At 43.4% G+C, this 27508-nt stretch overlaps 1 protein-coding gene across 2 annotated transcripts in view; it reads left to right on the top strand.

The window, feature by feature from the left end:
- Positions 1-22562, top strand: part of PAIP1 (poly(A) binding protein interacting protein 1) — a 60806-nt gene extending 38244 nt beyond the window's left edge. Inside the window, exons 4-11 of one of the 2 annotated variants that reach the window (XM_082243178.1) lie at positions 1006-1118; positions 1819-1930; positions 9350-9475; positions 16060-16187; positions 16296-16413; positions 18954-19008; positions 19117-19204; positions 21828-22562. In XM_082243178.1, coding sequence (XP_082099304.1) covers positions 1006-1118; positions 1819-1930; positions 9350-9475; positions 16060-16187; positions 16296-16413; positions 18954-19008; positions 19117-19204; positions 21828-21924 — 837 coding nt within the window. In that variant the 3' untranslated portion in view covers positions 21925-22562. The remainder of the gene's footprint in view (positions 1-1005; positions 1119-1818; positions 1931-9349; positions 9476-16059; positions 16188-16295; positions 16414-18953; positions 19009-19116; positions 19205-21827) is intronic. The other variant, XM_082243179.1, reaches the window with a different exon arrangement.
- Positions 22563-27508: the final 4946 nt, after the last annotated feature.

The raw sequence follows: 27508 nt of genomic DNA, 5'->3' as shown, positions 1-27508 counted from the left end.
TTTGCACCAACTAGTTATTGATGTGTAGCAGCAGTGAGGGGCAGTGCATTGCTTTTCTTTTCTCTCCTTTTTTTTGACAAGTAACACTGCATTTATTTTCTATACATAAGCCCCGGTTCACACTTGTGCGAGTGCCGGGTTCGCATGTAATGTCGGAGCGCACTGCTCCTTCATTACATGCGATCAGCTGTGCGGTGCGAGTTTAGCCATTTGTATGGCTAAATTCGCACCGCAGCCACAGCAAACATGCACAGGGACCCTTTTTGGAAGCCGCATCAGGATCGGATCGCACAGCGGTTCACACTTGTGCGATCCGATCCTGTGCGAACTGCACGATCACACTGCGATATGCGATCAAACTGGGGGTGTCGTTAAGATTACATTGACACCCCCAGCGTATCACATATGGCAGTGTGAACTGCAGGGGGTGCGTGTGCGATGCGGGAACAGGCTGCGGATTCGCAGCCTTCCTGCACTCGCATAAGTGTGAACCGAGGCTGAAAGTAAATTCAGTGGGGACCGGGAAGATAAGGGGGAGGGGGGTGTGTGTGTGTGTGTGTGTGTGTGTGTGTGTGTGTGTGTGTGTGTGTGTGTGTGTGTGTGTGTGTGTGTGTGTGTGTGTGTGTGTGTGTGTGTGTGTGTGTGTGTGTGTATTCATTCGTTCGTTTTTCATTATTGATAAAAAGGAGAATTTACACTTTTAAGCTCTTGTACTGCTCATTAATAATATAGTCTGGTGACAGGTGCACTTTAATACTTCCATACTTTAACTTTTTTTTTTAGTGATTGAGCAAAAGTGCAGAATTTTTTTTTTTTTTACAGTCTGACTATATAATGTGTGAACTTTATTCTCCATCGATGACGCCCATATTCATGCAATTTAAAGTCTTTAATACCAGAAAAAGTGCCTACAAGCCATGCAAGATTCTAAATAAAGTAAACCAATAAAATGAAAATGTCTTGTCTTATTTTATTGCCTTAAACTATGTTTTTGATATTTTTAAGGCAACTTCAGTACCGAACTTCTCATACACAGGAGCACGTCTGTGCAATCATCTGTCTATTAATCTGTTGATAAACCCACAGAACTTGAACTTCAGACAGTTGCTGCTCAAGAGGTGATTAAATGAATGGAATTCTTGTCTTGTCTACATTGTATATCATATTCCTCCTTTGTAAGGGAGTGAATTTTTTTTCTTTGATAAGCAGGGCCGTCTTAATAGCATCTGGGCAAAGTAATGCACTGGGGCCCCTACCAGCCTGCCCCAATTTACGTACCTACTCTCAAGAATTTAAAGTATAAATACTTAATTAAACATTTTAGTACTTTCAATAAAATCACTTTTAAGCCATAAGAAAACATGCCACAAATCAAAGGCTGATCAACACAAAGGGTACAATACAGGGGGGGAGGTTGAAAGACACAGTACGGGTGGGGGGGGGGAGGGGTCAAATCTGGGACAGTGGGCAAGTACAATGTAATGCAAACTTATCGGGGCCACAAGGCACCAGTGGCCAGGGGTGCCTAAGCTTTAAGACAGCCCTGCTGATAACAGTGTGAAGGAGTTCCAGGCTGCCTGGGGTCCTGTTGTTCTCAAGAGGAACATGAGATTGAGGAACCCATTGGCTCAGCAGCTGCCATTAGAAGACCCTGCTTTTTTTTTTTTTTGTCTGTCTCAGAAGGACCTTTACCTATTAGAAATAATCTTGCCTAAGATAAATTGTAACCAGGTTATGTAAGCTATTTAACTGGATTTTAAGTGATGGCATTTCATTTTGTTTTTCCATTGTGTACTTCTCTTTGTGATCTCACTTTAGGTGTCAGACAGAATTTGAAAAGCGAGACCAGGCAGCAAAAGGCGATGAAGCTACAAGAAAGCGATTTCATGCTTTTGTACTGTTCCTGGGTGAACTTTATCTTAACCTTGAGGTAAGACGCAAATGATGGAAGAAAAAAAAAAAAAAAATCGCATCTCCACTGTTGTGTTATGTTGAACTCCGCTCATCCAGATTTATCAGTTCAGTTAAACAAATCTATCCAGAAACAGCATAAACGTTTCTAGAACTAAAATTTGCTTTTATGTTTGGGGGTAGATCTGTTTAATACTGTGCACCGCACACCTCGCCATAACTTGTCTAGCTATATTGCCTTATTAACCACTTCTTCAGCTCTGGAAGGTTTTAGCCCCCCCCCCCCTCCTGACCAGGCCATTTTTTGCGATACGGCACTGCGTTGCTTAAACTGACAATTGCGCAGTCATGCGACGCTGTACCCAAATAAAATTGATGTCTTTTTGTTTCCCCACATTTCTAATCTTTTTCGCTCTATACACCACCACAATGGATTTGAAATGAAACAAACAAGATGTGCTTTAACTGCAGACTTTCACATTTAATTTGAGGGTATTTACATCCAAATCAGATGAACGGTGTAGGAATTACAACAGTTTGTATATGTGCCTCCCACTTTTTAAGGGACCAAAAGTAACAGATTAACAATCATAAATCAAACTTTCACTTTTTATTACTTAGTTGCAAATCCTTTGCAGTAAATTACAGCCTGAAGTCTGGAATGCATAGACCACACCAGATGCTGGGTTTCATCCCTGGTGATGCTCTGCCAGGCCTCTACTGCAACTGTCTTCAGTTCCTTCTTGTTCCTGGGGCATTTTCCCTTCGATCTTGTCTTCAGCAAGTGAAATTCATGCTCAATCGGATTCAGGTCCGGTTATTGCATAACATTCCACTTCTTTCCCATGAACTCTTTGATTGCTTTCTCAGTATGCTTTGGGCCATTGTCCATCTACACTGTGAAGCGCCGTCTAATGAGTTCTGAAGCATTTGCCTGAATATGAGCAGATAATGCCCGAAACACTTCAGAGTTCATCCTGCTGCTTTTGTCAGCAGTCACATCATCAAATACAAGAGAACCAGTTCCATTGGCAGCCATACATGCCCACGCCATGACACTACCACCACCATGATTCACTGATGAGGTGGTATGCTTTGGATCATGAGCAATTCCTTTCCTCCTTCATACTCTTCTCTTCCCATCGCTCTGGTACAAGTTGATCTTGGTCTCATCTGTCCATAGGATGTTGTTCCAGAACTGTGTGGCCTTCCTGTTTTTGAGGCTCACCAATGGTTTACATCTTGTGGTGAACCCCCTGAATTCACTCTGGTGAAGTCTGCTCTTGATTGTTGACTTAAAAACATAAACATACACCTACCTCCTGGAGAGTGTTCTTGATCTGGCCAACTGTTGTGAAGGGTGTTTTCTTCACCAGGGAAAGAATTCTTCGGTCATCCACCACAGTTGTTTTCTGTTGCTATCTCTCTGATGCTGCCTATTTTGTTTTTTCAGCCTAATGATGGCTTGCTTCACTGATCGTGACATCTCTTTGGATCTCATATTAAGAGTTGACAGCAACAAATTCCAAATGCAAATAACACACTTGAAATGAACTCTGGACCTTTTATCTGCTCCTTTGTAAATGGGATAATTAGGGAATAACACACACCTGGCCATGGAACAGCTGAGCAGCCAATTGTCCCATTACTTTTGGTCCCTTTAAAAAGTGGGAGGCATATATACAATCTGTTGATGCACTGACAGCGGTCCTTTGTGTCCTGGGTGGAGGTGGCTTTTGGGCAATGGGCTGGCAAAAAGCATCCCCTGCCTCATCTGTTTTATCAGATCCTGAATCTGATTTGGCCGCCGCAGGCATGGTCACCCTGCTGGGTCTGCGACCACGCACCCTGAATCCTCAGATAGTGAGGAGAATTCCTCCACGCGCACGAAAAGGCGCTGGTGGATGCACTGATTGTATCTGTGTGCATGACCTTAAAGATGGAGGATGCAGCTGTGATGGAGGTTGGCACTCACAAGCCATCCAGAGCAAAAAAGGTGTTCCCTTAGTGACATAATTGAGTGGAGACGACCAAAATGTCCCCTTGGGGGTCCCTAAGCAATTCGCTAGGCGATACTACTATAAGGAGTCCCTTCTTAAGAAGCGGACTGTTCCACCGGTGGTGGACCCTCCGGTTTCCGGATTAAACAACGCAACCATGATTCCAGTTGAAGAGTCCCCAGCCTTTAAGGACCCAGCTTACAGGAAGCCGGAGGCTGTCGCCCACAATATGTACACCCTGGCTGGTTATGGACTGAGGCTAATATTCACCAATGCCCTGGTGTCGCAGACTCTGACCGAATGGGCTAAGCTTTTACGCTGTGACTTGGAGGGGGGAGCAGCTTCCCCCCTGCCTTTGAGCTGGTGGACCAGCTGGTCCAGGGGCTGCAGTTTATCTATGATGCCTCTTTGGATGCGGCTCCCCTAGTGACATCATTAAAGGTATCACAGGGGGGAAGAGTACCTTTCTTCCGCTGGCTACTAAGAACCTTCGTCGTAGACGTGGGCCCTCCTTCCCAGCTCATAAGCTTTTTTTTTTTCGTTCCTCGGGGTTGACTGACAAAGGATCGAAGCCCTTCAGGGCGACCTTGATCTGGCAAGTCAAGAGCAGGCTTCTCCAGATCTGCGGACACAACCCCTTCAGCATGAAGGTGCACCCTCACCCGTATCTGGGGTGGGGGGACGTCTTTCGCTGGTTCCCGTACCCGTGGACTTCCCTGGTACAAGACAAGTGGGTTTATGAGGTCATAGGGTCTGGCTACAAGATCGAGTTTCGTTCTTACCTTCCAAAAAGGTTCTTTCCTTCCAACGTGCGACTGCCCCCGGTCCGCTTACAGGCTCTCTTTAGGGCGGTGCAAGACCTTTTACTTCAAAGGGCGATTGTCCCGGTTCTCACTTAGGAACATTTTTTTTAGGGGTTTTACTCAAACTGGTTTACAGTCCCCAGGAAGGAAGGCAAGGGGCGTCCAATTCTGAACCTCAAGGCGCTGAACTGCTTTGTGCGGGTACAGAAGTTCAGAATAGAGTCCATTCGCACGGTGGTGGCTTCCCTGCATCAGGGGGATTTTCTTGCCTCCACCAGACGCTTAACTTCCTATTCCAATGTATGTCGGTCACCAGCGCTTCCTCCTTTTTGCTGTGAGATAGGAACATTATCAGTTTGTGGCGTTACCCTTTGGTCTCGCCTCCGCCTTTTGGGTCTTCACAAAAGTGTTGGCCCCGGTATAGCATTGGTACATCACAGTCCTGGGCGATTTGGTGGACGAACTTCTTCTGCGAGCAGGGTCTCCTACTGCGCTGGTGGAAAATCTGGAGATCACCATACAGACCCTGAAGCAGTTCTGAAGATTCAGAATCCAGCCGAAGTCTGCCTTGGTTCCTTCCATGAAGCTAGACTATCTGGTTCTGACTCTGCGCTCAGCCTTAGCCAGAGTACTCCTTCCTCTGGACAAACTCCAGAAACTGCAGGCTGCAATTTGCTTCTTGCTGTCCAGCAGATGGTCATTCCTCCAGACTTGCATGCGGGTGCTGAGCCTGCTGGTGTCGCCCTTCAAGGCAGTCCATTTGCACAGTTCCATATGAGGTCCATGTAAAGGGAGCTTGTGTTCAAATGGGACGAGAATCAGCAGTCTCTGGACAACCAAATACAGCTGAGCTGAGGCACAAAAGGGTCCTTCATCTGGTGGCTTTGTGCTCCTGCAGGGCAAATCCTTCCTCTCCTTGTATTGAACAGTGGTCACCACGGATGCCAAGCCTATCTGGGTGGGGAGGCGTTCTCGACAGAAATTCTGCTCAGGTGGTCTGGACTCCCGAACAATGTCCTGGAGCTCCGAACGATCAGACTGTGCTTGGAACATTGGATGGATTGTATTCAATGATGGCCAGTGTGCATTCAATCAGACCATGCCATGGCTTATGTCAATCACCAAGGGAGCACAAGAAGTGCCCTGGAGGCTCTGCAGGTAGCCGGCATTCTCAGGTGGGCAGAATGTTTCGTTCCAGCCCTTTCCGCCATACACATTCCCGGAGTGTAAAACTGGCAGGCGGATTACCTCATTCGGCAGGCGTTGGACCAGGGGGAATGGTCTCTCCACCTGGAGGAGTTTCCTCAGTGGTCTCCCATGGGAACCCCCGAGGTAGATCTGTTGGCGTCTCGCCTCAACGGAAAGGTGCAGAGGTTCGTCACGGTCACGGGATCCTCTGGCGGATGCCACAGATGCGTTGGTGGCCCTGTGGGCTCAGTATAATCTGATCTACGCCTTTCCTCCTCTCAAGCTTCTGTTTAGACTTCTACACAGGATCTAGGCAGAATGGTTTCTGATCATCTTAGTGGCCCTGGACTTGCCTTGCCGGGCCTTGTGCGCCGACCTGGTGCGGCTGGTAGCCGATGTTCCTGGAAGATTCCTCTGAGAGGATCTGCTGTTCCAAGGGCCAATCGTCCATCCTGCTTTACAGTCGCTAGCTTTGACGGATGTTGAAGGATAGGGGTTTGTCTGAATCGGTGATTCCAACACTAGGAAATCTACTTTTAGCAAATTACTGCTAGCAACATCTACCATCATACGTGGAAGACATACATTGCGTAGTGTGACGCTCTTGGGGTTCATCCTCGCTCCAACTTGATGATTCGGTTCTTGACCTTCCTTCAACGGGGGGATTGAACAGAAATCGGCCTTGAGTACCATCAAGGGCCAGGTGTCTGCTTTGGCGGTCTTCTTCCAAAGACCCTTGGCCACACACTCCCTGGCGCATACCTTTTTTGGGGGTGTTTAAACATTTGGTTCCTCCAGTGCGGTCCCCGTTGCTGCCTTGGGACCTGATTTTGGTGCTTTCCGTCCTCCAGAAGCCTCCCTTTGAGAATCTTCGGGGGATTTCCCTTGCTTACGCTGTCTCAGAAGGTGGCTTTTTTGGTGACTATCATCTCTGCACGCAGGGTGTCAGAACTAGTGGCATTATCCTGTCGTTCACCTTACTTGGTGATTCAGAGATAAGGTGGTTCTTCTCCCCTGTCCGTCGTTCCTTCCAAAGGTTGTCTTTGATTTCCTTTTAAATGAAGACATTGTGTTGCCCTCCCTGTGTCCCAGGCCTAAACATCTGAAGGAAATTGCCTTTTCCTTCAGATGCAGGTTTCCCTATCAAGGCGCACTCTATTTGGGTGCTCAGTGTCTCCTGGGCCTTCCGTCATCAGGCGTCGGTGATGCAGGTTTGCAATGCGGCCACCTGGTCGTTGTTGCATACTTTCACAAAGTTCTGTTAAGTGGATGTGTTGGCATCTGCTGATGCTTCTTTTGGCCACAAGGTTTTGCAGGCTGCTGTTTAGAAGACCTGGTCCTCTTTGAGGGTGTATTGTTGTTTTTTCAGGTGGGCTCCAGTTGTTTTGGTTGAGTTCCTGTTGCCTGTTTGGCTACGGTTTAGCCTTGGAAATTGTTTGCTGTTCCCACCCCTTATGTTTAACTCTGCTTTGGGACATCTCAATGGTTAAGATCAGGAGATGTGTCCGTCAGTGAAAGAAAGAGAAAATGGGATTTTTGGTTTACCGTAAAATCCATTTCTCTGATGTTCATTGAAGGACACAGCACCCACCCCTCTGTGGAGTTGTAATTCTGACACTGCTTGTAACAAAACTGAGTGACTATAGCGCAGAGAGGGAGTATACCCCCTGGGACTGCCCATAGGCGTAGCCAGATTCTTCTTCTTCTTTTTTTTTTTTTTTTTTTGTCTAGTGTCCTACTTCTGTTGGGGGCAGTATAACCCAGTGGTTTAGAAGATCAGGAGCTGTCAATGAACATCAGAGAAATGGATTTTACGGTAAGTCAAAAATCCCATTATTAAGATTAGGCTTTTATTTAAAGCACTTTTAATTACAATTTTTTTAAAAAAATAAAATTTTCGGCAAAAGACACTAAATGTCTGCAAAATGTCCCTTCACCCGGTTCTTGAATTTTCATTTGGATGCAAAACTGCCAGCAAAATCTTGACATCCAATAATCTTCTGCTTATTGGGGGGGTAGTGTCCAAATTAATGAATACAGTCCCACAAAAATAAGTGTAAACAAAATAAATCCACATGCAGGATATTCCAAGGAAGGGATTCTTTCCAGTTGACACCAAGGGGAAGTGTGAGAAGGGGACACGTCTGTGATCGGGTATATTGAGCAGCTTACCAAAATACGCCCAGACGACGTCTTTTGATGACGAAACGTTGGCGACTCCAGACGTAACGTCCACACGCCCCCTGGAAGAAGCCGGCCGTTTGATGATACACTGTGTGCTGTTTGGGAGACTTGCGGGACGACGCGCTCTTGCCCTATGACCAGTTTATTCTACATGCCTGTTATCGTCTGTAATGTGTGAGTAATATTTTAATATTGCCTATTTGTTACGGGATCACACTATGGGCTTCTGTTTCTTTTCCGCATATTCATTTATGGTTGATGGAACTAATTGAGGAGTACTGAGCCTGACATCCCATAATTACATTTGATCTTACCACTTATCTGGAGAGGTGGCCCCTCCTATTTGGGAAATAGCTACGGAATTCTGAAATGCCTGGATCTAACATCTGACCATACTGGTTTGGTTATAAGCTGGGAGAGGCTGACTCATTCATTTGAGCAGCCACGGAATTTTGGTAAGCTGCTCAATATACCCGATCACAAAGGTGTCCCTTTCTCACACTTCCCCTTGGTGTCAACTGGAAAGAATCCCTTCCTTGGAATATCCTGCATGCGGATTTATTTTGTTTACACTTATTTTTGTGGGACTGTATTCATTAATTTGGACACTACCCCCCCTTTTTTTATTTATATTCTTTTATGAACATTTGAATTTGATTTATAATTGTATTCATCTAATTCTAGCGCTGCACTCTTGAGTTATAATTTACGTTTGAATCACTGTTAGTTGATTTCGTGCCAGCTGCTTTTTTCCTAACTTTCACCCATCACAAGGTCATACTAGCGCGGAAATTTTCTATATATAATTTTGCATACATAATATCAGTATATTTTTTTTGAAGATTTGCCTATCAATAGAAAGGAATGGTAGCATTTTGTGCCTGAAAAAAACTGCCTGGTTCTGTGTAATCCAAAGGAAAAGCTGCACACTGATGATCTCCTCCTCTCTGACGTGTTTCAGCCGATCAGCTTTATCTTAGAGGATCCTTTATGATTGAGCCCATCCGGTAACATATGTTAGAGGGGTGGTCTTGGGTGCTGGACCATGTGCTGAAGCTTGTTGGCAAATTAAGTTTTTACCTGGGCACTGGTGAGGTTTTCACATCTTTTCCTTTACATTATACTAAACTGCAGAGGGGTGATGGACTCCAAGCCAGCAAAGCCAGCACCGGATTCCTGCATTTGTGAGGGGAGAGTTTTGGGAGTTGGAAGGATACATTTTGCTTTGACTCTAAGACCTGTATGGCTTTGTTTTATTTTTAGATAAAAGGGGCGAAGGGACAGGTGACTAGAGCACAGATCCTGCAAAGCGGTCTCAAGGAGCTGTTGGATGCTTTATTCTCCAATCCAGTAGATGATAATGTCATTTGTGCCGTGAAACTATTGAAGGTAAAAACAAGCATCTAGTATCCTCATTTTATACTAAATTGCATAAATCCTCATTTAAACAAAACTCTTTGGTGTTGGCACTTCTACCTCATCCCAGAACTGCTTTCCCTCAACAATTTGTTTTGTTCTGAACATGTAGAAATCTGTAATATTGATGATAATGTCATTTAGTAGTATAACTTTATGTACAATCTGAAACCTGTATATCCATACTCCAGATAGGTAACCTGTAAGACAAATAAAAAAAAGAAAACACAGTGATTGCCACAAGCTGTAGCCCATATCTACAAATCTCTTAACCCTTTTCTCACTACCTGCATCCAAAGAGTACCGGCAATAGCATACAAAAACAAGACAGGGAGGAGCGCCTCTAAGTGTAATAGATTAAAAAATCAAGCGATAAAGGGTATACTCACATGTAGGTAACAATATGGGCTCATCAATCCTGTAGGCATCTGGTGACGTCATCACGCTACGTTGGCACTCCATTCCACCCTGCAATCCACAAACTTCCTGACAGCCCGTGACCCAGAAGAGTGGCCATCATTTTTTCTTAGGATTGTGGCTGATACCTGTTATGAATACTTAATATAAGTGGCCCCCCCCTTTTTTTTTTTATTTGCAAATAGTATTTATTAAAGGTACACAATAAGTATATATTGCAAACATACATAGTTGAAAGAAACAGAGTCAACAAAACAGTAAACAAGTGGAATAAGCAATTAAATCAGACTGCTATATCATCTTTAGTATCGCGTTATCAAATATTTATACGTATGTAGTGGCTTCGACTCGAAGGGGGCGAAGATCCCTCAAGCCCAGACACCCCAATGGGATCGAACTGTGTCCTGGACTCAGTGACCACACCACCCCTCCATCCTTATTTCCAGGTTTTTATCCTCACCCCGAACTGGGACATTCTAGTTATGTTGTAATTAAGGGTAACTTGTTCTCCACAAAGATAGTCTACAACTATTGCCGATTTTCACTCTGCGACCATAGAGAATTAAGAGAAACGTAATTGTTTACAACCGAATAAAGCAGAGAGAAGGGAAAATAACAAAAACTTGACAAATAAAAATAACAGTGAAAAACAAGAGAAAAATAGAAAGCTGGCACTGTGTAGTAGTAATAAGCTAGACATGTGTACCACTAGGTGGCTGCATTCCTAAATATTTATATATTAGTTTCTCATTTCAGAGATAAGGGATTTATGAGTCCCGTTTATGGAATATTTGAATCCAGCAGTTCCTATTCTCCCCAAACGTCCTACTGTATCTGTCCTATAGGCAAAATATCTTCATTTGGGCTGAGAAATGTACTCTATTAATAACTTCTGATACATTGGGGGTTACCTTTGTCCTCCAGTATGAAGCAATAATCAATCTGGCTGCAGTGAGGCATCTGGGAAATTAGGACGTGAAATTGCTTGGGTATTTTGTCTATGTTTAGTAACAGAAGGGCGAATTCCGGAGAAGGTTTTATAAAAAAAAAAAAAACCCATAACCTTAGAGATTAGAGTGAAGATTCCTTTCCAGAAGCTTCTAAGACTTTTGCACCCCCAAAGTGAATGGATTAAATTACCCACTTCCCCACATTGTCTCCAACAGTGTCAGAGAATATCCTAGATACTTTATAAGGGGTAAGGTAACTTCTATGCAACGTTTTCAGATAGTTATCCCAGTGATTAACACATTTGGATCTGAACGTAAGGGATACTGCCTTGCTCTATTCTTTACTGTCAAAGGTTCTATGTAAATCCTTCTCCCATGCCAGCATCGTAGAGGTCTTGGAAAAGGTTTTCCCACTTTTAAAGATGGGCATAGAAACCCTAGATACCCCTTTTTCTAAATGGGCGTTCTTTAAGTGCGCTTCACACAGTGTCGATCGCTACCTCCTGTGTATTGGTGGTTTGATAAAATGTGGTGGATTTGAAGATGGGCAAAAGAAGTGAACTTGGACTCTCCAGGGTCTAAACTACTTCCCAATGAGCAGCACCAAGTACAAACTCTAGTAGACTGGATGAGAAATCCGTTAATGGAGTGGGAATTAGCTGTTTTTAAGTGTGAGGTTTTAGTACTTGTGTGAATCGATTTCCAGGCTTGCAAAGACGCTTGGATTGAGGGAAAGTTAGGCGTCAGCACATGAGCATCCGACAAAGTAGCTAATAGAAGGGAAGGTAGTTCCCTGTTCACTGCAGCTCGTTCTATGGGGTTATCAAACCATGCTTGTTCCAGAAGAACTGCTTTATGATCTAGTTCTAAAACTGGAAGGTTAGCCCCTCCTCGGTCTTTGGGTTTGAGGAGAGTAGAGAACGGGATTTTGGGCATTTTCTCTTGCCATATAAAACGTCTAATAGAGAATTCATTAGGCGAAAAAATTGTGGTGGGAGTATAATTGGGATGGTTCTGAAATAAAGAATTTTTGGAAAGATCGGTTTAAACGCTGCAATGCGTCCCATCCAATTGAGTTCAAAGTTTGCAATGTCAGCAAATTCTTGCTTAATTGCGGCTATTAAAGGGGGAAGTTAGCGTCATAAGTGTCCTTGGTAGGGACACACACATTTATACCCAAATTTATTTTGTTCTTTTCCCGTTTGAAAGAAAACTTTTTCCTAAGGGACAATACCATTGACCTCATATTCATAGAAGAGCAGAAGATTTTAGAGATATTCAATTTGTAAGGAGATGCATTCTCTAAGTATTTGATTATCGAACTTTAGGCAGGGATGATGCAGGATTAGTAAGAGTTAAAACAACATCGTCTGCAAATAAGCCAATTTTGTGTTGTGTACCTGCTAATCCTATGCCGGATACTTCTGGATGGATTCAATCTAATTGCTTCAGCCAGAGGCTCCATCACCAGGGCGAAAATGAATGGGGAAAGGGGGCACCCTTGTCTTGTATCGTTTGTAATTGCGAATGGATCTGAGATAGCACTAGCAGTGTAGACCCTCGCCTGGGGATTGGAGTACAGGACAGTAATGGCCGAGAAGACAAAGCCTCGGAAACCACATTTTTGTAAAATTGCCGACGGGTATCCCCCAATGGACCCATCAAATGCCTTTTCAGTATCCAGGGCAAGGAATACTGTGGGCGTTTTTTTGCAATTCAGACATCTTTAAAAGATTAATCATTTGGCGTTTGCCATCAGGAGCCTGCCTGCTCCGCACAAAACCCACCTGGTCTCCCTTGACCACCAGTCTCGGGGTTATCCTAGATAGCCTATTAGAAATTACTTTAGCGTATATTGTCAGACCTGTGTTAAGAAGAATTGGTCTGAAATTTTGTGGACAATCCTGCGCCTTCCCTGGTTTGGGTACTGTGACAATAGTGGCCTGGAGCATCTCCTGAGGAAACAATGCTATGGAAGCAGCTTGGTTTAACAACTTAGATGTGGTGTAAGAATATCCTTGTACGCCTTATACTCTGCTGTAAAGCCATCCACTCCAGGAGACTTATTATTTGGCATAGATTGGATGACAGCATCAATCTCATCACATGATATATGGGAATTAAGCTCTTGTAAAGTTTCTTCTGATATAGTTAGGATAAATACATTGTTTAAGAAGGAAGAGATAGAAGATTCAGAAGGTTGGGTTGTGTCTGGATCCAACTTAAGAGTATATAGGCTATGGTAATATTTTTGAAAAGCATGAGCTATCTAATCAGGATGGTGTACCAATGTCTTCGTTTCTGGGTCTAGTATAGAGGCCAATTTCGATTTGAGTTTTTTCCTAATCTAATTTGCCAGAAACTTGCCAGGTTTGTTGCCTTGTGAGTAATGCAGGGCTTTAAATCTTCTCAAGGAAGATTCATAATCTGCTACTAAGAGATTTCAACATTGCTGTAGTTCACTTGCTATCTGGGGTGAGAGGTCAATCTTATGCTGAGATTCAAGCCGACCAATTCTACACAGAAGGTCAGATAACAAATTATTTTTGTTTTGTTTTTATTTCTGGCTACCATTTGCAAAAGTAGACCTCTGGAGAATGCTTTATGCGCACACCATTTGGTCGTAATTAAGACATCAGGGGTATCATTCCTGACAAAGTCTTCAAGTTCCTCCCTCAAAGATCTCTTTTAAAGGAGTTTTTGAAAAGAGAGCAACATTGTTCCTCCACATATAAGTGGGTCTTGATGGGGATTGTTCCTTGATATTTATCGTTATTGGGGAGTGATCTGACCAGCAGATGGAGTGGATCTTTGCATCCGACACTTTAGTCAGCAATTGAAAATCCGTTGCAAACAGATCAATCCTTGTGTACAGTCTATGTGGTGCAGAGTAGTACAGTGGGTACGGAAAGTATTCAGACCCCCTTAAATTTTTCACTCTTTGTTATATTGCAGCCATTTCCTAAAATCATTTAAGTTCATTCTTCTTCCTCATGAATGTACACCCCATACTGACAAAAAAACACAGAATTGTTGACATTGTTGCAGATTTATTGAGAATTGAGAATAATATCCCGATAAGCGGACTGCTCCGCATTTCAACCAGGGGAGAATCTCAACCGATTTACAGGTTCTACCAATTTCCATGAACCTGACCCTCACCATGTTCACCGCCTTTGTTGAAGGGGCTAGATTACTACCTCACTCTCAATCAGGAACAGTTTCCCATAAGGGCTCCAGCCTGGAAGGTGACTTAATGGATGGGCGACTTTTTCATCTGCCAGCAGGATCCCTAATTGGCATGCTAGTCGTATACCCTCTTCTACAGATGCCACTGCATAGGTCTTATGCTCCCACATCACAAGCAGTTTTGCTGGAAATCCCCATCGGTAGATAATACTGTTGCGATAAAGCTTGGTGAGATTTACCAGTTTTTTGGGTGCCTGCATCGTATGCTTTGACAAGTCAGCATACAATTCAATAACCGAGTGTGGTTTGGGTAAGGGGGAGGGTTGCTTGGTGCGCTGCATAAGTTCTTCCTTAACATGATAGAAATGGATTCTTGCGATCACATCATGCGGTACATTATCTGGAAAAAAGGAGGGTTTTGGAAGCCTATGGGCTCTATCCACTGTAATTTCCCTTTCAGGGATGTCTGGAAGTGAAGTGCTAATCAAACATTGGATATAGCCCCTGAGTTCCGAGGGTGGGACCGACTCGGCTATGCCCCGAAATTTAATATTTCTTCTTGAGCGGATCAGCTATTTTTTCCCTCTCAGGGACACAAGCATGTCCTTAGGTGTTTTTTCCAATAATGGTTGCCCTACTGTGGAGTAGTCATCAATACATTTCCATAAATTCCCTAGTGGTGTCCCCAGAAGAGCCCCCTGCAATCCTGTCTCCAGCATACTGATGGGTGGGGATAATTTGGCTCTAGGTTTAGCAGGGCTTACCAGCGGTGAGTCTTCATGGGTAGTGTGTCTGCTGCCTCCGGAGTGAGAGTCCTGTGGAGAGCCGCATGCTGAGGAAGCCCGCAGCGCTCCGGCACCATCTTGGCATCCCTGGGCCTCGATGGAGCCAAAGTAGTCAGACCGTTTCCTGGGTTCTGTCGGCGGCTTTCTCCTCCCCATGATATTGCGGGGGTTCCTGGCTTTAGTCTGAAGGTGAAGGGTAAATATGGTTGCTGTCCTGCGTCGCTTGTGAGAGCAGTGGAATCTCCGTGTTTTGGGAGCTCTCTCCTCACGCAGCCGTCCCCATTCGGCTGCCGTCTCTGCCCCCCCAAGTGGTCCCTTTTTTATAGCTTTTATAGCTTTTGTGGACTATGTGCCTACAGTACTCCCTCTTACTCTCTACCTGATGTAACATGGCAATAGATTTATGGTGGCCTTTGTTCAGTGATCTTTTCATATTGTAACCCATGCTAAAGAAATGACAGCTCTGAACCATTGGTAAAGTCTTCTGTAGGCCTGACCACTCAAGTGAGAGCTCTACAGTTTAAAATTAAAGGGTACCTGTAGGATGTCCCAGTATAACAATGGACACCTCCTTTTTAAAAGGTTCGTGAAGGTAAAAGACTTTTTTTTTTTTTTTTTTTTCTTTTTTTTTTTTTAATTCTCTGTATTTTTAAGGTAAAAAAAAAGTTTTAATAGTATCACACCTCCCAGCCCTCGCAAATACTTACCTGATGCCAATCCATTGCTGTGCATGTCTGCAGCAGCTCTTCTCCCCTCTTCCCTATCTCACAGGCTTGGCTTGAGAGCAGTGGGAGCCACTGGCTCCTGCTACTATCAGTCAAAACCTAAGAGCAGGGGGCAGGATCGAGCCCGCACGAATGCCCCCATAAAAAGTGGCTACCTATCAGGGCACTCAGAAGGGAGGAGGAGCCAGGAACATGCGAGGGGACCCCAGAAGAGGAGGATCAGGGCTGCTCTGCACAAAACCATTGTACAGAGCAGGTACGTTTTGCATTATTATTATTATTATTATTATTATTATTGTTATTGTTTAAAAAAAAAAAATTATCAGTCACTTTAACTTGTTTTTTTTTTTTTATTTTTATTAGCACCTAATATGTTTTAAAAGTGAAGTTACTCTTTAAATTGGCCTAATGCTGCAAAGTAGGATATTGAGGGCCATGTGCATCCTGTAAAATGTAATTAAATGGTGAATTTTTTTTTTTTTTTTTTTAAGCTAACTGGATCGGTACTTGAAGATGCATGGAAAGGAAACTCTTACATGGAAGCAGTGATCCTGAGAATGAAGAATGTAGTTCTGGATGCAGAGTGTAGCAGGTTGAGAATGGCAATTAGCCCATCGCAGTTTGTATCAAATTTGGGCTTTAGAGACTTGTGAAAACTCTTTTTTGCAGCAGCCTAATATATTTCTTTAATTTTGTAAATTTATATTTTTTTATGTTATCGCTTCAGGGATGTGAAACAAATGCTCCTGAAATTGGTGGAACTTCGGTCGAGTAACTGGGGAAGAGTTCACACAGCATCGACCTTCAGTGAATCTACGCCTGAAAATGACCCTAATTATTTCATGGTAAGATTTCTGGTCTGTCTCCTATTGATATATTGTAGGCATAAACATTTACAGCAGGGCCTGTATGCTTATTTAGCTCTGTCATGTTTCTCCTTGTGTTAGGCTGTAATGCCCCTGTTCCAGAGAAATGATTTATTATTCTATAGACAGAACTCTTTTTAAACCCTTTTGCTGTCAGGTCCACATGGACCTGACAGCGGGGGGGGTTTTACACACAATCTCAGTGGTGGTCTTTACGGATGCCAGCCTGCCCGCATGGGGAGATGTCCTGGGCACGGAAAAAGCCCAGGGAGTCAGGTCTCAGGAGGAGTCCAGTCTGCCGATAAAAATCTTGGAAATTCGGGCGATCAGGCTTTGCCTGTCTCAGTGGGCTGATTGTCTGCAGGGGTGTATGGTAAGGATTCAATCGGACAACACCATGGCCGTGGCATATGTCAATCATCAAGGGGGCACCAAAAGTGCCCTAGCAGCCAAAGAAGTGGCTGGCATTCTGAGGTGGGCAGAACAATTTGTTCCAGCCCTCTATACTGTACATATTCCAGGGGTGGAAAATTGGCAGGTGGATTACCTCAGTTGGCAGGCCCTGAGTCAAGGCGAAAAGTCCCTCCACCCGGTGGCGGACCACCGATGTGGACCTGGTTCACTCATGCATCAAAGGGAAGGTTCTGAGGTTCGTGGCAAGGTCCCAAGACCCTCTGGTAGACTCTCTGGTGGCCCCTTGGAGCCAGTATTGCCTAATATATGCTTTTCCTCCGCTACAGCTTCTGCTGAGACTTCTTCACAGAATTGAAGCAGAGGGAATTCCAATTATTCTGGTGGCCCCAGACTGGCCTCGCCGGTCTTGGTACGCAGGCCTGGCAAGACTGATAGCCGATGCTCCGTGGCGACTTCCTCTCACAGAAGATCTCTTGTCTCAAGGACCGATCTTCCACCTTGCTTTGCAGTCGCTGGCTTTAACAGCCTGGCTATTGAAAGTCAGAGACTGAAGGACAGGGGGTTGTCTGATTCGGTGATTCCTACTCTGTTGAAAGATAGGAAATCTACTTCTCGGAAGATTTACCATCGAGTTTGGAAGGCATACATTCCTTAGTGTGAGTCTCGGGGGGATTTGCCCCCATTCCTTTTCGGTATCGCGTCTGCTGGAGTTTCTACAAAAAGGGTGTAGATCCACGTTTGGCCCTGGGCACCATCAAGTCAAATGGCTCCTCCTGTAGGGTCCCTGGTGCCCCCGTGGGATCTTAATATGGTACTGTCAGGTCTTCAAAAACCGCTCCTTTTTGAGATTCCTCTGCTTACCTTGTCACAGAAAGTGGCTTTTTTTGTAGCGATTACTTCTACACGCAGGGTCTCTGAGCTGGCTGCATTGTCCTGTTGGTCACCTTACCTGGTGGTTCACTGGGACAAAGTGCTGCTACGTCCCTGTCAATCGTTCCTGAGATTGTTTTGGGGTTCCACCTAAATGAAGACATTGAGTTGCCTTCGTTGTGTCCTAAGCTAAAACATCCAAAAGAAATTTCCTTGCATTCTCTGGATGTGGTTCGGGCCATTAGGGTCTACCCTAATGGATGGTTTTCTTAAGGAGCAGGCCGCATCCGCTGCGACCATTTCCAGATGGTTCAGGCAGACAATGGTGCAGGCTTATTCCTTCAAGGGTTTAGGTTCCTCCTTTCCGGGTTAAGGCGCATTCTACGAGGGCGCTTAGTGCCTCCTGTGCCTTCCGTCATCAGGCGTCAGTGGTCCAGGTTTGCAAAGCGGCCACCTGTTCGTCTGTACACACATTCACTAAGTTTTACAAGGTGGATGTTTTCGCATCTGCAGATGCTGCTTTTGCCGCAAAGTTTGTCAGGCCGCTGTTGCAGAGGCTTCTGCCTCTTGAGGGTGTAATTTTCTTGGTGGGTGAGCTCCAGTTGTTCTTAATTGAGCTCTTTGGTTACCTAGTTGGCTTCATTAAGCCCTGTGGTGAATTCTGGTTTTTGCTGTGTTTTTTTTTTTTTTTTTCTCACCCCTCATGCTGACACTGCTTTTGGGATGTCCTATCGGTCACTGAAGATATGAAGCTTTGTCCATCAATGAACGAAAGGGAGAACTGAATTTTTGTCTTAACCGTAAAATCCTTTTCTCTGATGTTCATTGATGGACACAGCACCCACCCCTCTGTGGAGTTGGGTTATGCATTCTTCTGACACTGCTTGTTCCAAAACTGAATCCTAGAGCAGGAAGTGGGAGTATACCCCCTGGGACTGCCCTATAGGCGTGGTGAAGCTTTGTTAACCCTTTTCCGCCTAGTGTCCTACTCCTAAGGAGAGCTGCATAACCCATCGGTCAATGAAGCTATGAAGCTGTGTCCGCCAGTCAATGAACATCAGAGAAAAGGATTTTACAGTAAGTACATTGAGATCTGATGTGTTTTCAAAGTGTTTCTTTTGATGATTTTTTTTTTTTTTTTTTGGAGTGTGTATATAATATTATTATTATTATTATTATTATTATTATTATTATTATTATTATTATTATTATTTTTTTTTTTCTTTTCTTTTTAGAATGAGCCCACGTTTTATACGTCCGACGGCATTCCCTTCACTGCAGCAGACCCAGGTGAGAATGGTTTAATTCTGCATTCACATTATATTGTTCAGTACTCTTCTTTGTTTTGGTAATACTGGAATTAGGTAAGGCGCCAACTGTTGTTGTTGTGTTTTTCAGATTATCAAGAGAAGTACCAGGAGATGCTGGATAGAGAAGATTTCTTCTATGAGGAGAATGGAACAGACTTACCTGGTTCAGGGGATCCGTATGTCTTTTTTTATTTTTACTTTGCATGCTGATTTATAACACATTCAAATTTTTTTTTTTTTACAAAGTCCTCTTCCAGGATAGCCCATGAGACGTACATGAGACGTAGAGCTGCTCCCACTAGGATAGGAAACACGTTCGCCCCATCACTTAAAAGGGGGACCTCCAGGTCTCCCCTTTAGTATTAGTGTTTCCTCCGGATGGGGGTCACAACATTTCCTGTAGCATATGTGGATCACTGTGTGCTCAGGAGGCAGTTTGCTTTTTTTTTTTTTATGGTACCTTCTCCTCCCCAGTGCGATACCTCTTCTTATGGGTAGGGGGTGGCTGCAGGTGCCCTGTTCTCAGTGCCTGGAGAGGGCCAAGACTGCTGTTGATGTCCCAATATTGCCGCCGCTGTAAACTGAGATGGTGGGGGGGCACTCTGGGTTCCTGGGCTTGTGCAGGAGGATAAGTGGCTCCTTCCTGTCTGTGTGAGGCAGAGCCTCTGCGCTTTGCTAGTTAAGGAGGAAATGAAGGACACCTCACTTCCGGGCCAACCAACGTCGCCTTTGCTAGGTTCTAGTTCCAGTCACCTTTAGGCACAAGGGGGATTTTCCTGTTCAGTGTGCGGACCCAGCATGGGCTGGAAAAATACCTTTCAGCTTCTCTGTGCTGACTTTCTGTCTGTTTGTTAACTTTGTGCAACCTTTATCTGTACCATATATACTCGATTATAAGCTGACCCGAGTATAAGCCGAGGCCCCTACTTTTACCACAAAAAGATGGGAAAAATCATTAACTCGAGTATAAGCCTAGGGTGAGAATGCAGGGCGGCGGGCATGGTGCAGGAGAATGCAGGGCGGCGGGCATGGTGCAGGAGAATGCAGGGTGACTGGCATGGTGCAGGAGAATGCAGGGTACTGGCATGGTGCAGGAGAATGGAGGGTACTGGCATGGTACAAGATGATCCGGGGTTGTGGGCATACTACAGGAGATGCAGTGCTGTGGGCATGGTCCAGGTGGACCGTGCCCGCAGCACTGCATCCCTTGTAGTGTGCCCGTAGTCCTGCATAATGGCAGGTAGTGCAGCTGTTTCACTTACCTGTTCCAGAGGCGCCTTCATTTTAAAAATGGCGCCGCCCGGCGCCGACAAGTCATTGCGCACGCGCCGCCGCCCCTCGTATACTTTCGGCTATTCCCGGCCTCTCCCGAGCGGCGGCGGCGCGTGCACGGTGACGTGTATGCGACGGGCGGCGCCATTTTTAAAGCTTAAGCCCGTCGGAGCGGCCAGGGACTTTTTTTTTTTTTTTCCTTGACTCGAGTATAAGCCGAGGGGGACGTTTTCAGCACAAAAAAATGTGCTGAAAAACTTGGCTTATACTCGAGTATATACGGTATATTACTCCCGCCTAATTATGTGATGGTCAGCAAAGCTACAGTTACAACCACTGCCCCTAATACCATCAAAATATAGCTGGTGATTTGACAATCAGGCACCATGCAATGGAAGGGAAAGAAGGTCACATGCTCCCCCATACCTTATTGTACTGGATATTTACAAGGGCTGCTGTAGGCAAATGGAGAAGTGGAGCATAACAAATATACCTGCTATAAAAGTTTGACCCCAGGCAAAAATTGAGATGGTGATTTCTTTATTAAATCAAGAAATGCATTCATCTTAATTAGGGGTGCACTGAATAGAAATGTTGGTGCCGGGACCGAAAATGCAGGATGCAATTGTCCGAAAACCGAAACTGAAAATACGTTTTTAAAAAAATTATATATAATTGTATTATAGTCAACGTTTTAATATCATGACTTTAAATAAATATGAATTTATTGTCGGCAATTATCGGCACCTTTTTAGCACAGAAAAGCTCAAGAAAAATGCATCCCTTTAAAGTTCTATGTATGTCTTCTCATTTGGCCGTAGCGCTTCCGCTGTGGGATTAAAAATACTGCTTGCTGCATTTTTGGTCAGTTAAAAAAAAAAAAAAAAATTAATGAAAACACGCCTCCCCGTTAAAATGCATTGAAAATGCATCACTAGCGCACCTGTGTTATGTATTGTGATTTTTGACACACATGTAAGGTATCGCCACGATCGTTGGAGCGAGCGCAATAATTTTAGCACTAGTCTCCTCTGTAACCCTGTAAAACTGGTAACCTGTAGAAATGTTTAAAGCGTTGCCTATGGAGATTTTTAAGTACCAATGTTTGTCGTTATTCCACGAGCGTGCGCAATTTTGAAGCGTGACATGTTGGGTATTTACTCGGCGTAACATTATCTTTCACATTATAGAAAAAATTGGGCTAACTGTATGGTTTTCTTATTTTTTTTTAATTCCAAAATAAAATTGCGTTTGTAAGACTGCTGCGCAAATACGGTGGGACATAAAGTATTGCAACGATATCCATTTTATTCTCTAGGGTCTCTGCTAAAAAAAAAATCTGTTTTGGGGGTTCGAAGTAAATTTCTAGCAAAAAATACTGATTTTAACTTGTAAACAGCAAGTGTCCGAAATAGGTCTGGTCCTTAAGTGGTTAAACTACAAGCTGGTGGTCAGATTTAATGCAACAGTTCTGACCACTAGATGACAGCAAACAATAAAAGTGATTTTTTTTTTTTTCTCTTTTAGTTTCCTCGATGATTTAGATGATGATGAAATGGACCCTGAGATGGAAGAAGCTTATGAGAAGTTTTGCTTGGAGTCTGAACGTAAAAGAAAACAATGAAGAATGAACATGACGAGTGTGATTATCATGTTTAGCAAACTCGGCAGACTTATTGTTCTTACACCAAATTTATTAAGTTTGAGCTTATCAGAAACCTAGAAGTTTATGCAAAACTCCTTGATAAACTGAATGCCAAAAAAGTGTATGCTGATACCCTGTAACTTAAAGATAAATAGTTTGTGTATATAATATAGTTTAATTTCTGTACAGTTCAAAGAAAAGTATGCTTGCGTTGCAATAAAAATGATTTCAAAGTTACCGTGCTGAAGAAAAACAACATTTCATGACTTAATGGGCTCACACTTCTAGTATGTCAATATAAATTGCGGAAATTTGTGAATTTAGTCAGAAACGTGGCCTGGTGGGGGTAGCAGCTTATTTGTTGAGGGCTCTGCTTACCATATGAAGCTGTCAGTCTCTTGAGATGAGCCCTAACCCCTACCTGGCTGATTTAAGTGCAGTTGTCACCTATACATAGCAGAAGAAGCAGCTTTTCTGGAACTGAACAATGTTTAAGTCACGGCAGCTAAGATACAGTGCGCTGGTGGAGGTTGCATTTAGCGATTATATAGCAGCTGCAGTTTATTCGCTTCCTTGTTACTACTTTTGGTCAAATCTCATTTTGTGTGATTGTTATTCCAAAAAATTTAACCCAGAGTTGGCTTTTGATAAATGGTCACATGCTTCATATTCAAAAACGAGTAGAATTTCAACTTTACTTTTTATGACTACAAATTTAGATTTGTCGTGTGTCAAGATGGTCCAGGCAGTAAGAGTTCAAAGGCTCCAATCCTACCAGGCTGTTTCAGGTTCTTTGGGCCCTAGTGTTAGGATTAATATTATAATGTACAAAGCCGTAATTTTCTATAGTTCTACGTTAGATTGTTCTTATGTTAGTTAAGCATGGTTTGTATTGGCTCATTGCTGTCTCTTAATGCTAATGTTAAAGTTGTCCTCCAGGCAGATATAGAAAAAACAAAAATTAGTGCAGCACTGTAATAAAATCCTTACATTTATTTTTTTTAAAGCAAGCAATAGATTTTCTGAGTTTGACATATTAGTCTTGCGGTCTCTGTAAAATAGAGCTCATAGTAGGGGAGGAAAAAACAGCAAAAAGATCCAATCAGTTGTGCTGCAATGCATGGTGCATGCTGATAGGATTAGAGAGCACTCCTCAGTTTTCTGCTTCTCCCTTCACTGTCCATTCACAATCTGGGGTGCAGAGGAGACCTGTATGTGGTGTTAAAGCTCTTCTCAACTCTAAGGACAAAAAAATTAAAAGTCAGTAACTACAAATCCTCTAGCCGCTGACTTAATAAAAACACTCGCCTGTCCAAGGATCCTTCATCGTCCTCACTCAGGCTAGTTCTTCCCTAGCCTTCAGGCTCCTGGCACTGGTATCTTGTACTGTGTGCTGTTGGATGTGGTGCTTGCAGCTTCAATGCCGCAATGCGCTTTTGAACAGTCCTGCAGTCTTCGGGGACCAGTGATGTGTCCCAGACAACTATGGGAAGGGGAGAGCAAAACTTCTGCTTGGTTCGCCTAAGCAAAACTAGTTTCCTGCTCCCTCGTGCCAAATGTGGAAGGGGAGGGGTGGACCTAAAGTGGTTCTAACAGCTCAAGTTTTTTTTTTACCTTCGTGCACTCTGTGCACGATCATAAAAAACCATCTCTGTGCAACAGCACCCCTAATACTACCTGAGCCCTATCTTCCTCCAGTGATGTGCACGACAGCCTCGGTGCTCTGAGGACTCTGCCTCCTCATTGGCTGAGACAATGGATCCCGCCCCTGTCAATCATGGCCTGTGAGCGAATGAGGAGTGAGAAGGGCATCCTGAGCCGTGGCTCTGTGTGTAGATTGACACGTAGAGCAGCAGCTTGGGAGCAACCTGCTCTGGTGCCCCCATAGCAAGATGTTTGCTCTGGGGGCACTCGGCAGGAGGGAGTAGCATCAGCTGGGGACCCGAGAAGAGGAGGATCTGCGCTGCTCTGTGAATAACTATTGCACAGAGCATGTAAGTATAACATGTTTATAATTTTAATATAATATCACTTGAAAGCAGAGTTTCAACCAATAGGAGGAGTTCTGTTTTAAACTGCAGCAGGGTAAAATTACAGGCGGGGCTGTGCTGTGTCACAGAACTGTGTACGTCCTAGGACAGCATGGACAGGCATACAAATTTTTTTATAAGTTCATTCTATGTATTTCATTTATGTATTTAGAAATTTGTCTGCCTGGAGTTCAGCTTTAAGGGTAGAGATGTAGGTGTTTGGTAAATGTACAAGGTACTGCTAGTATGGAAGATAAACCGAGGCTTAAAAATCCTCAGAAATGTCTTTTCCAGGAATCCTTTAAGACTGCATCTTTCCCTCGGTCATAATCTTGTGATACATTTGTCCATATATACTGGAGTCCCAAGTTAGTGCTGTCCTGGAGGATTCATAGAATAGAGATTACTGGTAAGTGCAATTATGGAGTCTGAATGATGGTGAAGCCTCTAAAATGGCAAAAAGAATACACTGTTTTATTATAAGATTAACATTAGAAGATGGAATTTCCACAGATGTATGTGGAATGTATGTTCTGTACTTTATAATGAAGTATTTAGCATTTGTGTTTTTCAAAGTTAGTTGATTTAAATTATTTTCGTAAAGATTTGTGTAAATGAAATCAAGCCATTGGGAGAAGTTTGGAAACAGTGTCGGCAGATAGCAATAACTATTTTGATTTGCAAATAATGATATACAATTATTATTTCTGCGTTCAGTCCCCCGGTGCTTTGCATGCCCCAAGTATTGTCTCATCTCTTTGGAGACTCCAAATCCCGATCACAGGCTGCAGTTCTCTGCTAGGGTTCTTATTTCTGATAACTACAGGCATAGCATCCTGGCATAAGGTTTTCCTGATTCTTTCTTACAATCACTTTTTGTTGGTGATTATCAGGTTGTAGTTAAAGTTGACCTTGCATGAACTAATATTTAGCCAAGTTAAGTTGCCTTTAGGGATGGTTCACACTAGCTGCATGACAGTCCTACCGTGCAAGCAGCTATCTATTGGAGGTCTGGCAGGGAGCAGTATGATCGCAGTGCAACATTGCGCTGTTTACTTATTTTTAACTTTTTTTTTAAGCATCACGTACCGACGCTTCATTCATGTCATGGAGCACAGTGACATGCTGTGCCATTCAGTGCACTGTGAAAAAAAAGGCATGTCTGCATTTTTCTGCACCGCACATTACACTAGTGTGGTGTGAGCAGCATATACAGAAAACAATTGTTTTCTCTCTGCCCTTAAGGTGACTGCCGTTTATCCAGTGCAGAAAAACACAGTTTAAGGCACATAATCTGAACGAGCCCTTAGCCTTTTTTATTGTTGTTTTTTTTTTATTTTTGCTTGTTACCATCCCATGCCTGGGATGTGGCCTTATCCTTATGTTTGAATATGATTTAGGCAGGATGGATGAACTCATTTGTTCATGTGTATGGCCATCAAGCAACTTTTGTCCCACAATCAGTTTTAACTTGCCAGATTTTCTCTAAGCATGGATGATCAGTTCCTCTTTCCAATAAGCTTTTTTTTCCCTCAAGGTAGTTATGTCCAGCCATTACTATAGTGGGTAATTGGAGTTTTCAGAAGTGTAGTTACAGGTTTGCTTTAAAGGATAAGTTCATCTTTTGTAATATGTTACAGATGCAGAAGGCCCCTGCACCCCACTGATCCGCTGCTCGGCAAGCTGTAAATGTCCCCCACCCCCCACTCGCTGTCGTCAGTTAAAAAAAAAATGCAGCCGTGCGGGGCTCCTTATGAGGTACAAGCATACAGTTTACACAGACTGTCTGTAAGAGCCCTGCATAGCACCCATGATCTGCTGATCACAGACCCAAAGTAAAATAAAAAATAAATGCACATTTTTTTTTACCTCCGAAAAGATGCGCATCTAATTATTTTTTTATTTTACAAAGGTGAACTTATTCTTTAAAGTTGCACTGATTTCAGCAGCAGGTGGCAGTGCAGTTAGAACCTTCTAGTTTTAAATCTCTTTGGCTGATGATAGGAGCCACAGCTCCAGATTTTCTCTTCAGTAAGAGAAAGGGAGCAGTCTGGTGGTCAATGGAATGGACCGAGGAATTTCTTATAGGCTTTAGGAATTTTAGAAAATGGGTAGCAGGCAATGAGAATGCATTCTGTAATTCCTTAAAATCGCAGGGGAGATTGAGAGAAAGAAATGTGTCTCCATAGCAGAAGTCCATAAACATTTGTGGTACGTCAGGAAAAAAACTGACAATGTACCCTTCTGAACAAGGAGCACGATACCTTCTAACTAAACAGTAATTCATAGTTCTGCAATGACATATTTCTTACATTCTTGGTATTATTGGGCCTGTACTGGTCACTCTTCCCACTGCCTGTCTTCCAGCTCTGGCAGATTGTCCCCCAGTAGTCAGCCTATTTCCTGTAGTACACCTACCCGCTCTGATATCCACTTACTGCCTGCTTCCAGCTGCCCGCGACATCATCCCAGACTGCATTATGTATGAGCACTTAACAGGTTTTGTACATTCATTGTTGTGAGTTATTTATCTTTTCTGTTCTACCTTGTACAAAGACAGTAAATAAAAGATTTTACATTACCTGTAGTGTCTGATTTTGTATTTGGGAAAGATGGGAGAAAGAACTAACAATTACTTCGGTTAGATTGAGTGGTACAAAAATGATAACTTGGTTGAAAGAAGAAACTGTATGATGTGTGTCAATATGATTGTACAGTCAATTTTAATTTCTGGTAGCTTTACAAAATACATTGTACATGTATTTTGCCTAAAGCTGTTCTTTAGTCTCTGCCTTCGCTGTCGCCTTTAGAACATTGAGCTGCACAAGGAGAAGTTCAGGAGCTCATGGAGGTTGTTACAAGAAGGCAGAAAAATACAGTAAGAACAATTTAGTGAAAAATACATTACAGGAGCACTAAGTAGGGGGGGGGGGTAATTATTTTTGAAGAATAAGGATCTCATCTAGGGCTCATGCACCAGGACATTAAAAAAAAAAAAAAAAAAAAAAAAAAAAAAAAAAAGCTATAAAGCCAGTACCGATGCCAGAAAAAGCTATAAAAACACGCTTTTAGAAGAGTTTTGCATTGTCTTTAATGTGCGTTTATCCGCGTTGGCCTTTAGCAGAGTTTCCCTGCCCTCTTTTATTTTCCACTTCCAAATCAAATTACTGCAGTTTTAAAACGCTTGACCCGGCTTAATGCTGTATACAGCGTTAACATACGTTCAGCCGCATCAAACGTTTTTACAGCTGTAACACTGCTGCTCCAAAACGCACTAACCCTAGGTTTTTTTTTTTTTTTGGCAGCTTAAAAACCCCTATGCCACTTACAGCTCCTAAAAAGCCTACGCGTGCATGGGCACACAACATGGAGAGGCGTTTTTAAGCTGTAAAAAAACGCCTGACGCCCCTAGGAGAAGCTGTAAAAACGTTGAGTTTGCTTGAGGCCTTCGTATCCCTTTGAACACTTTAATACTGCTCTATAGCTGATATACAGCTACAGCACAGCTCTTCAGTTGTTGGAGGGTGTCCCTG

This window comes from Pelophylax lessonae (genome assembly GCF_965119305.1).
Source record: "Pelophylax lessonae genome assembly, chromosome: 1".
NCBI lineage: Eukaryota > Metazoa > Chordata > Amphibia > Anura > Ranidae > Pelophylax > Pelophylax lessonae.
Note: the sequence above shows the minus strand (reverse complement) of the source record. Positions and strands in the feature narration are given on the sequence as shown.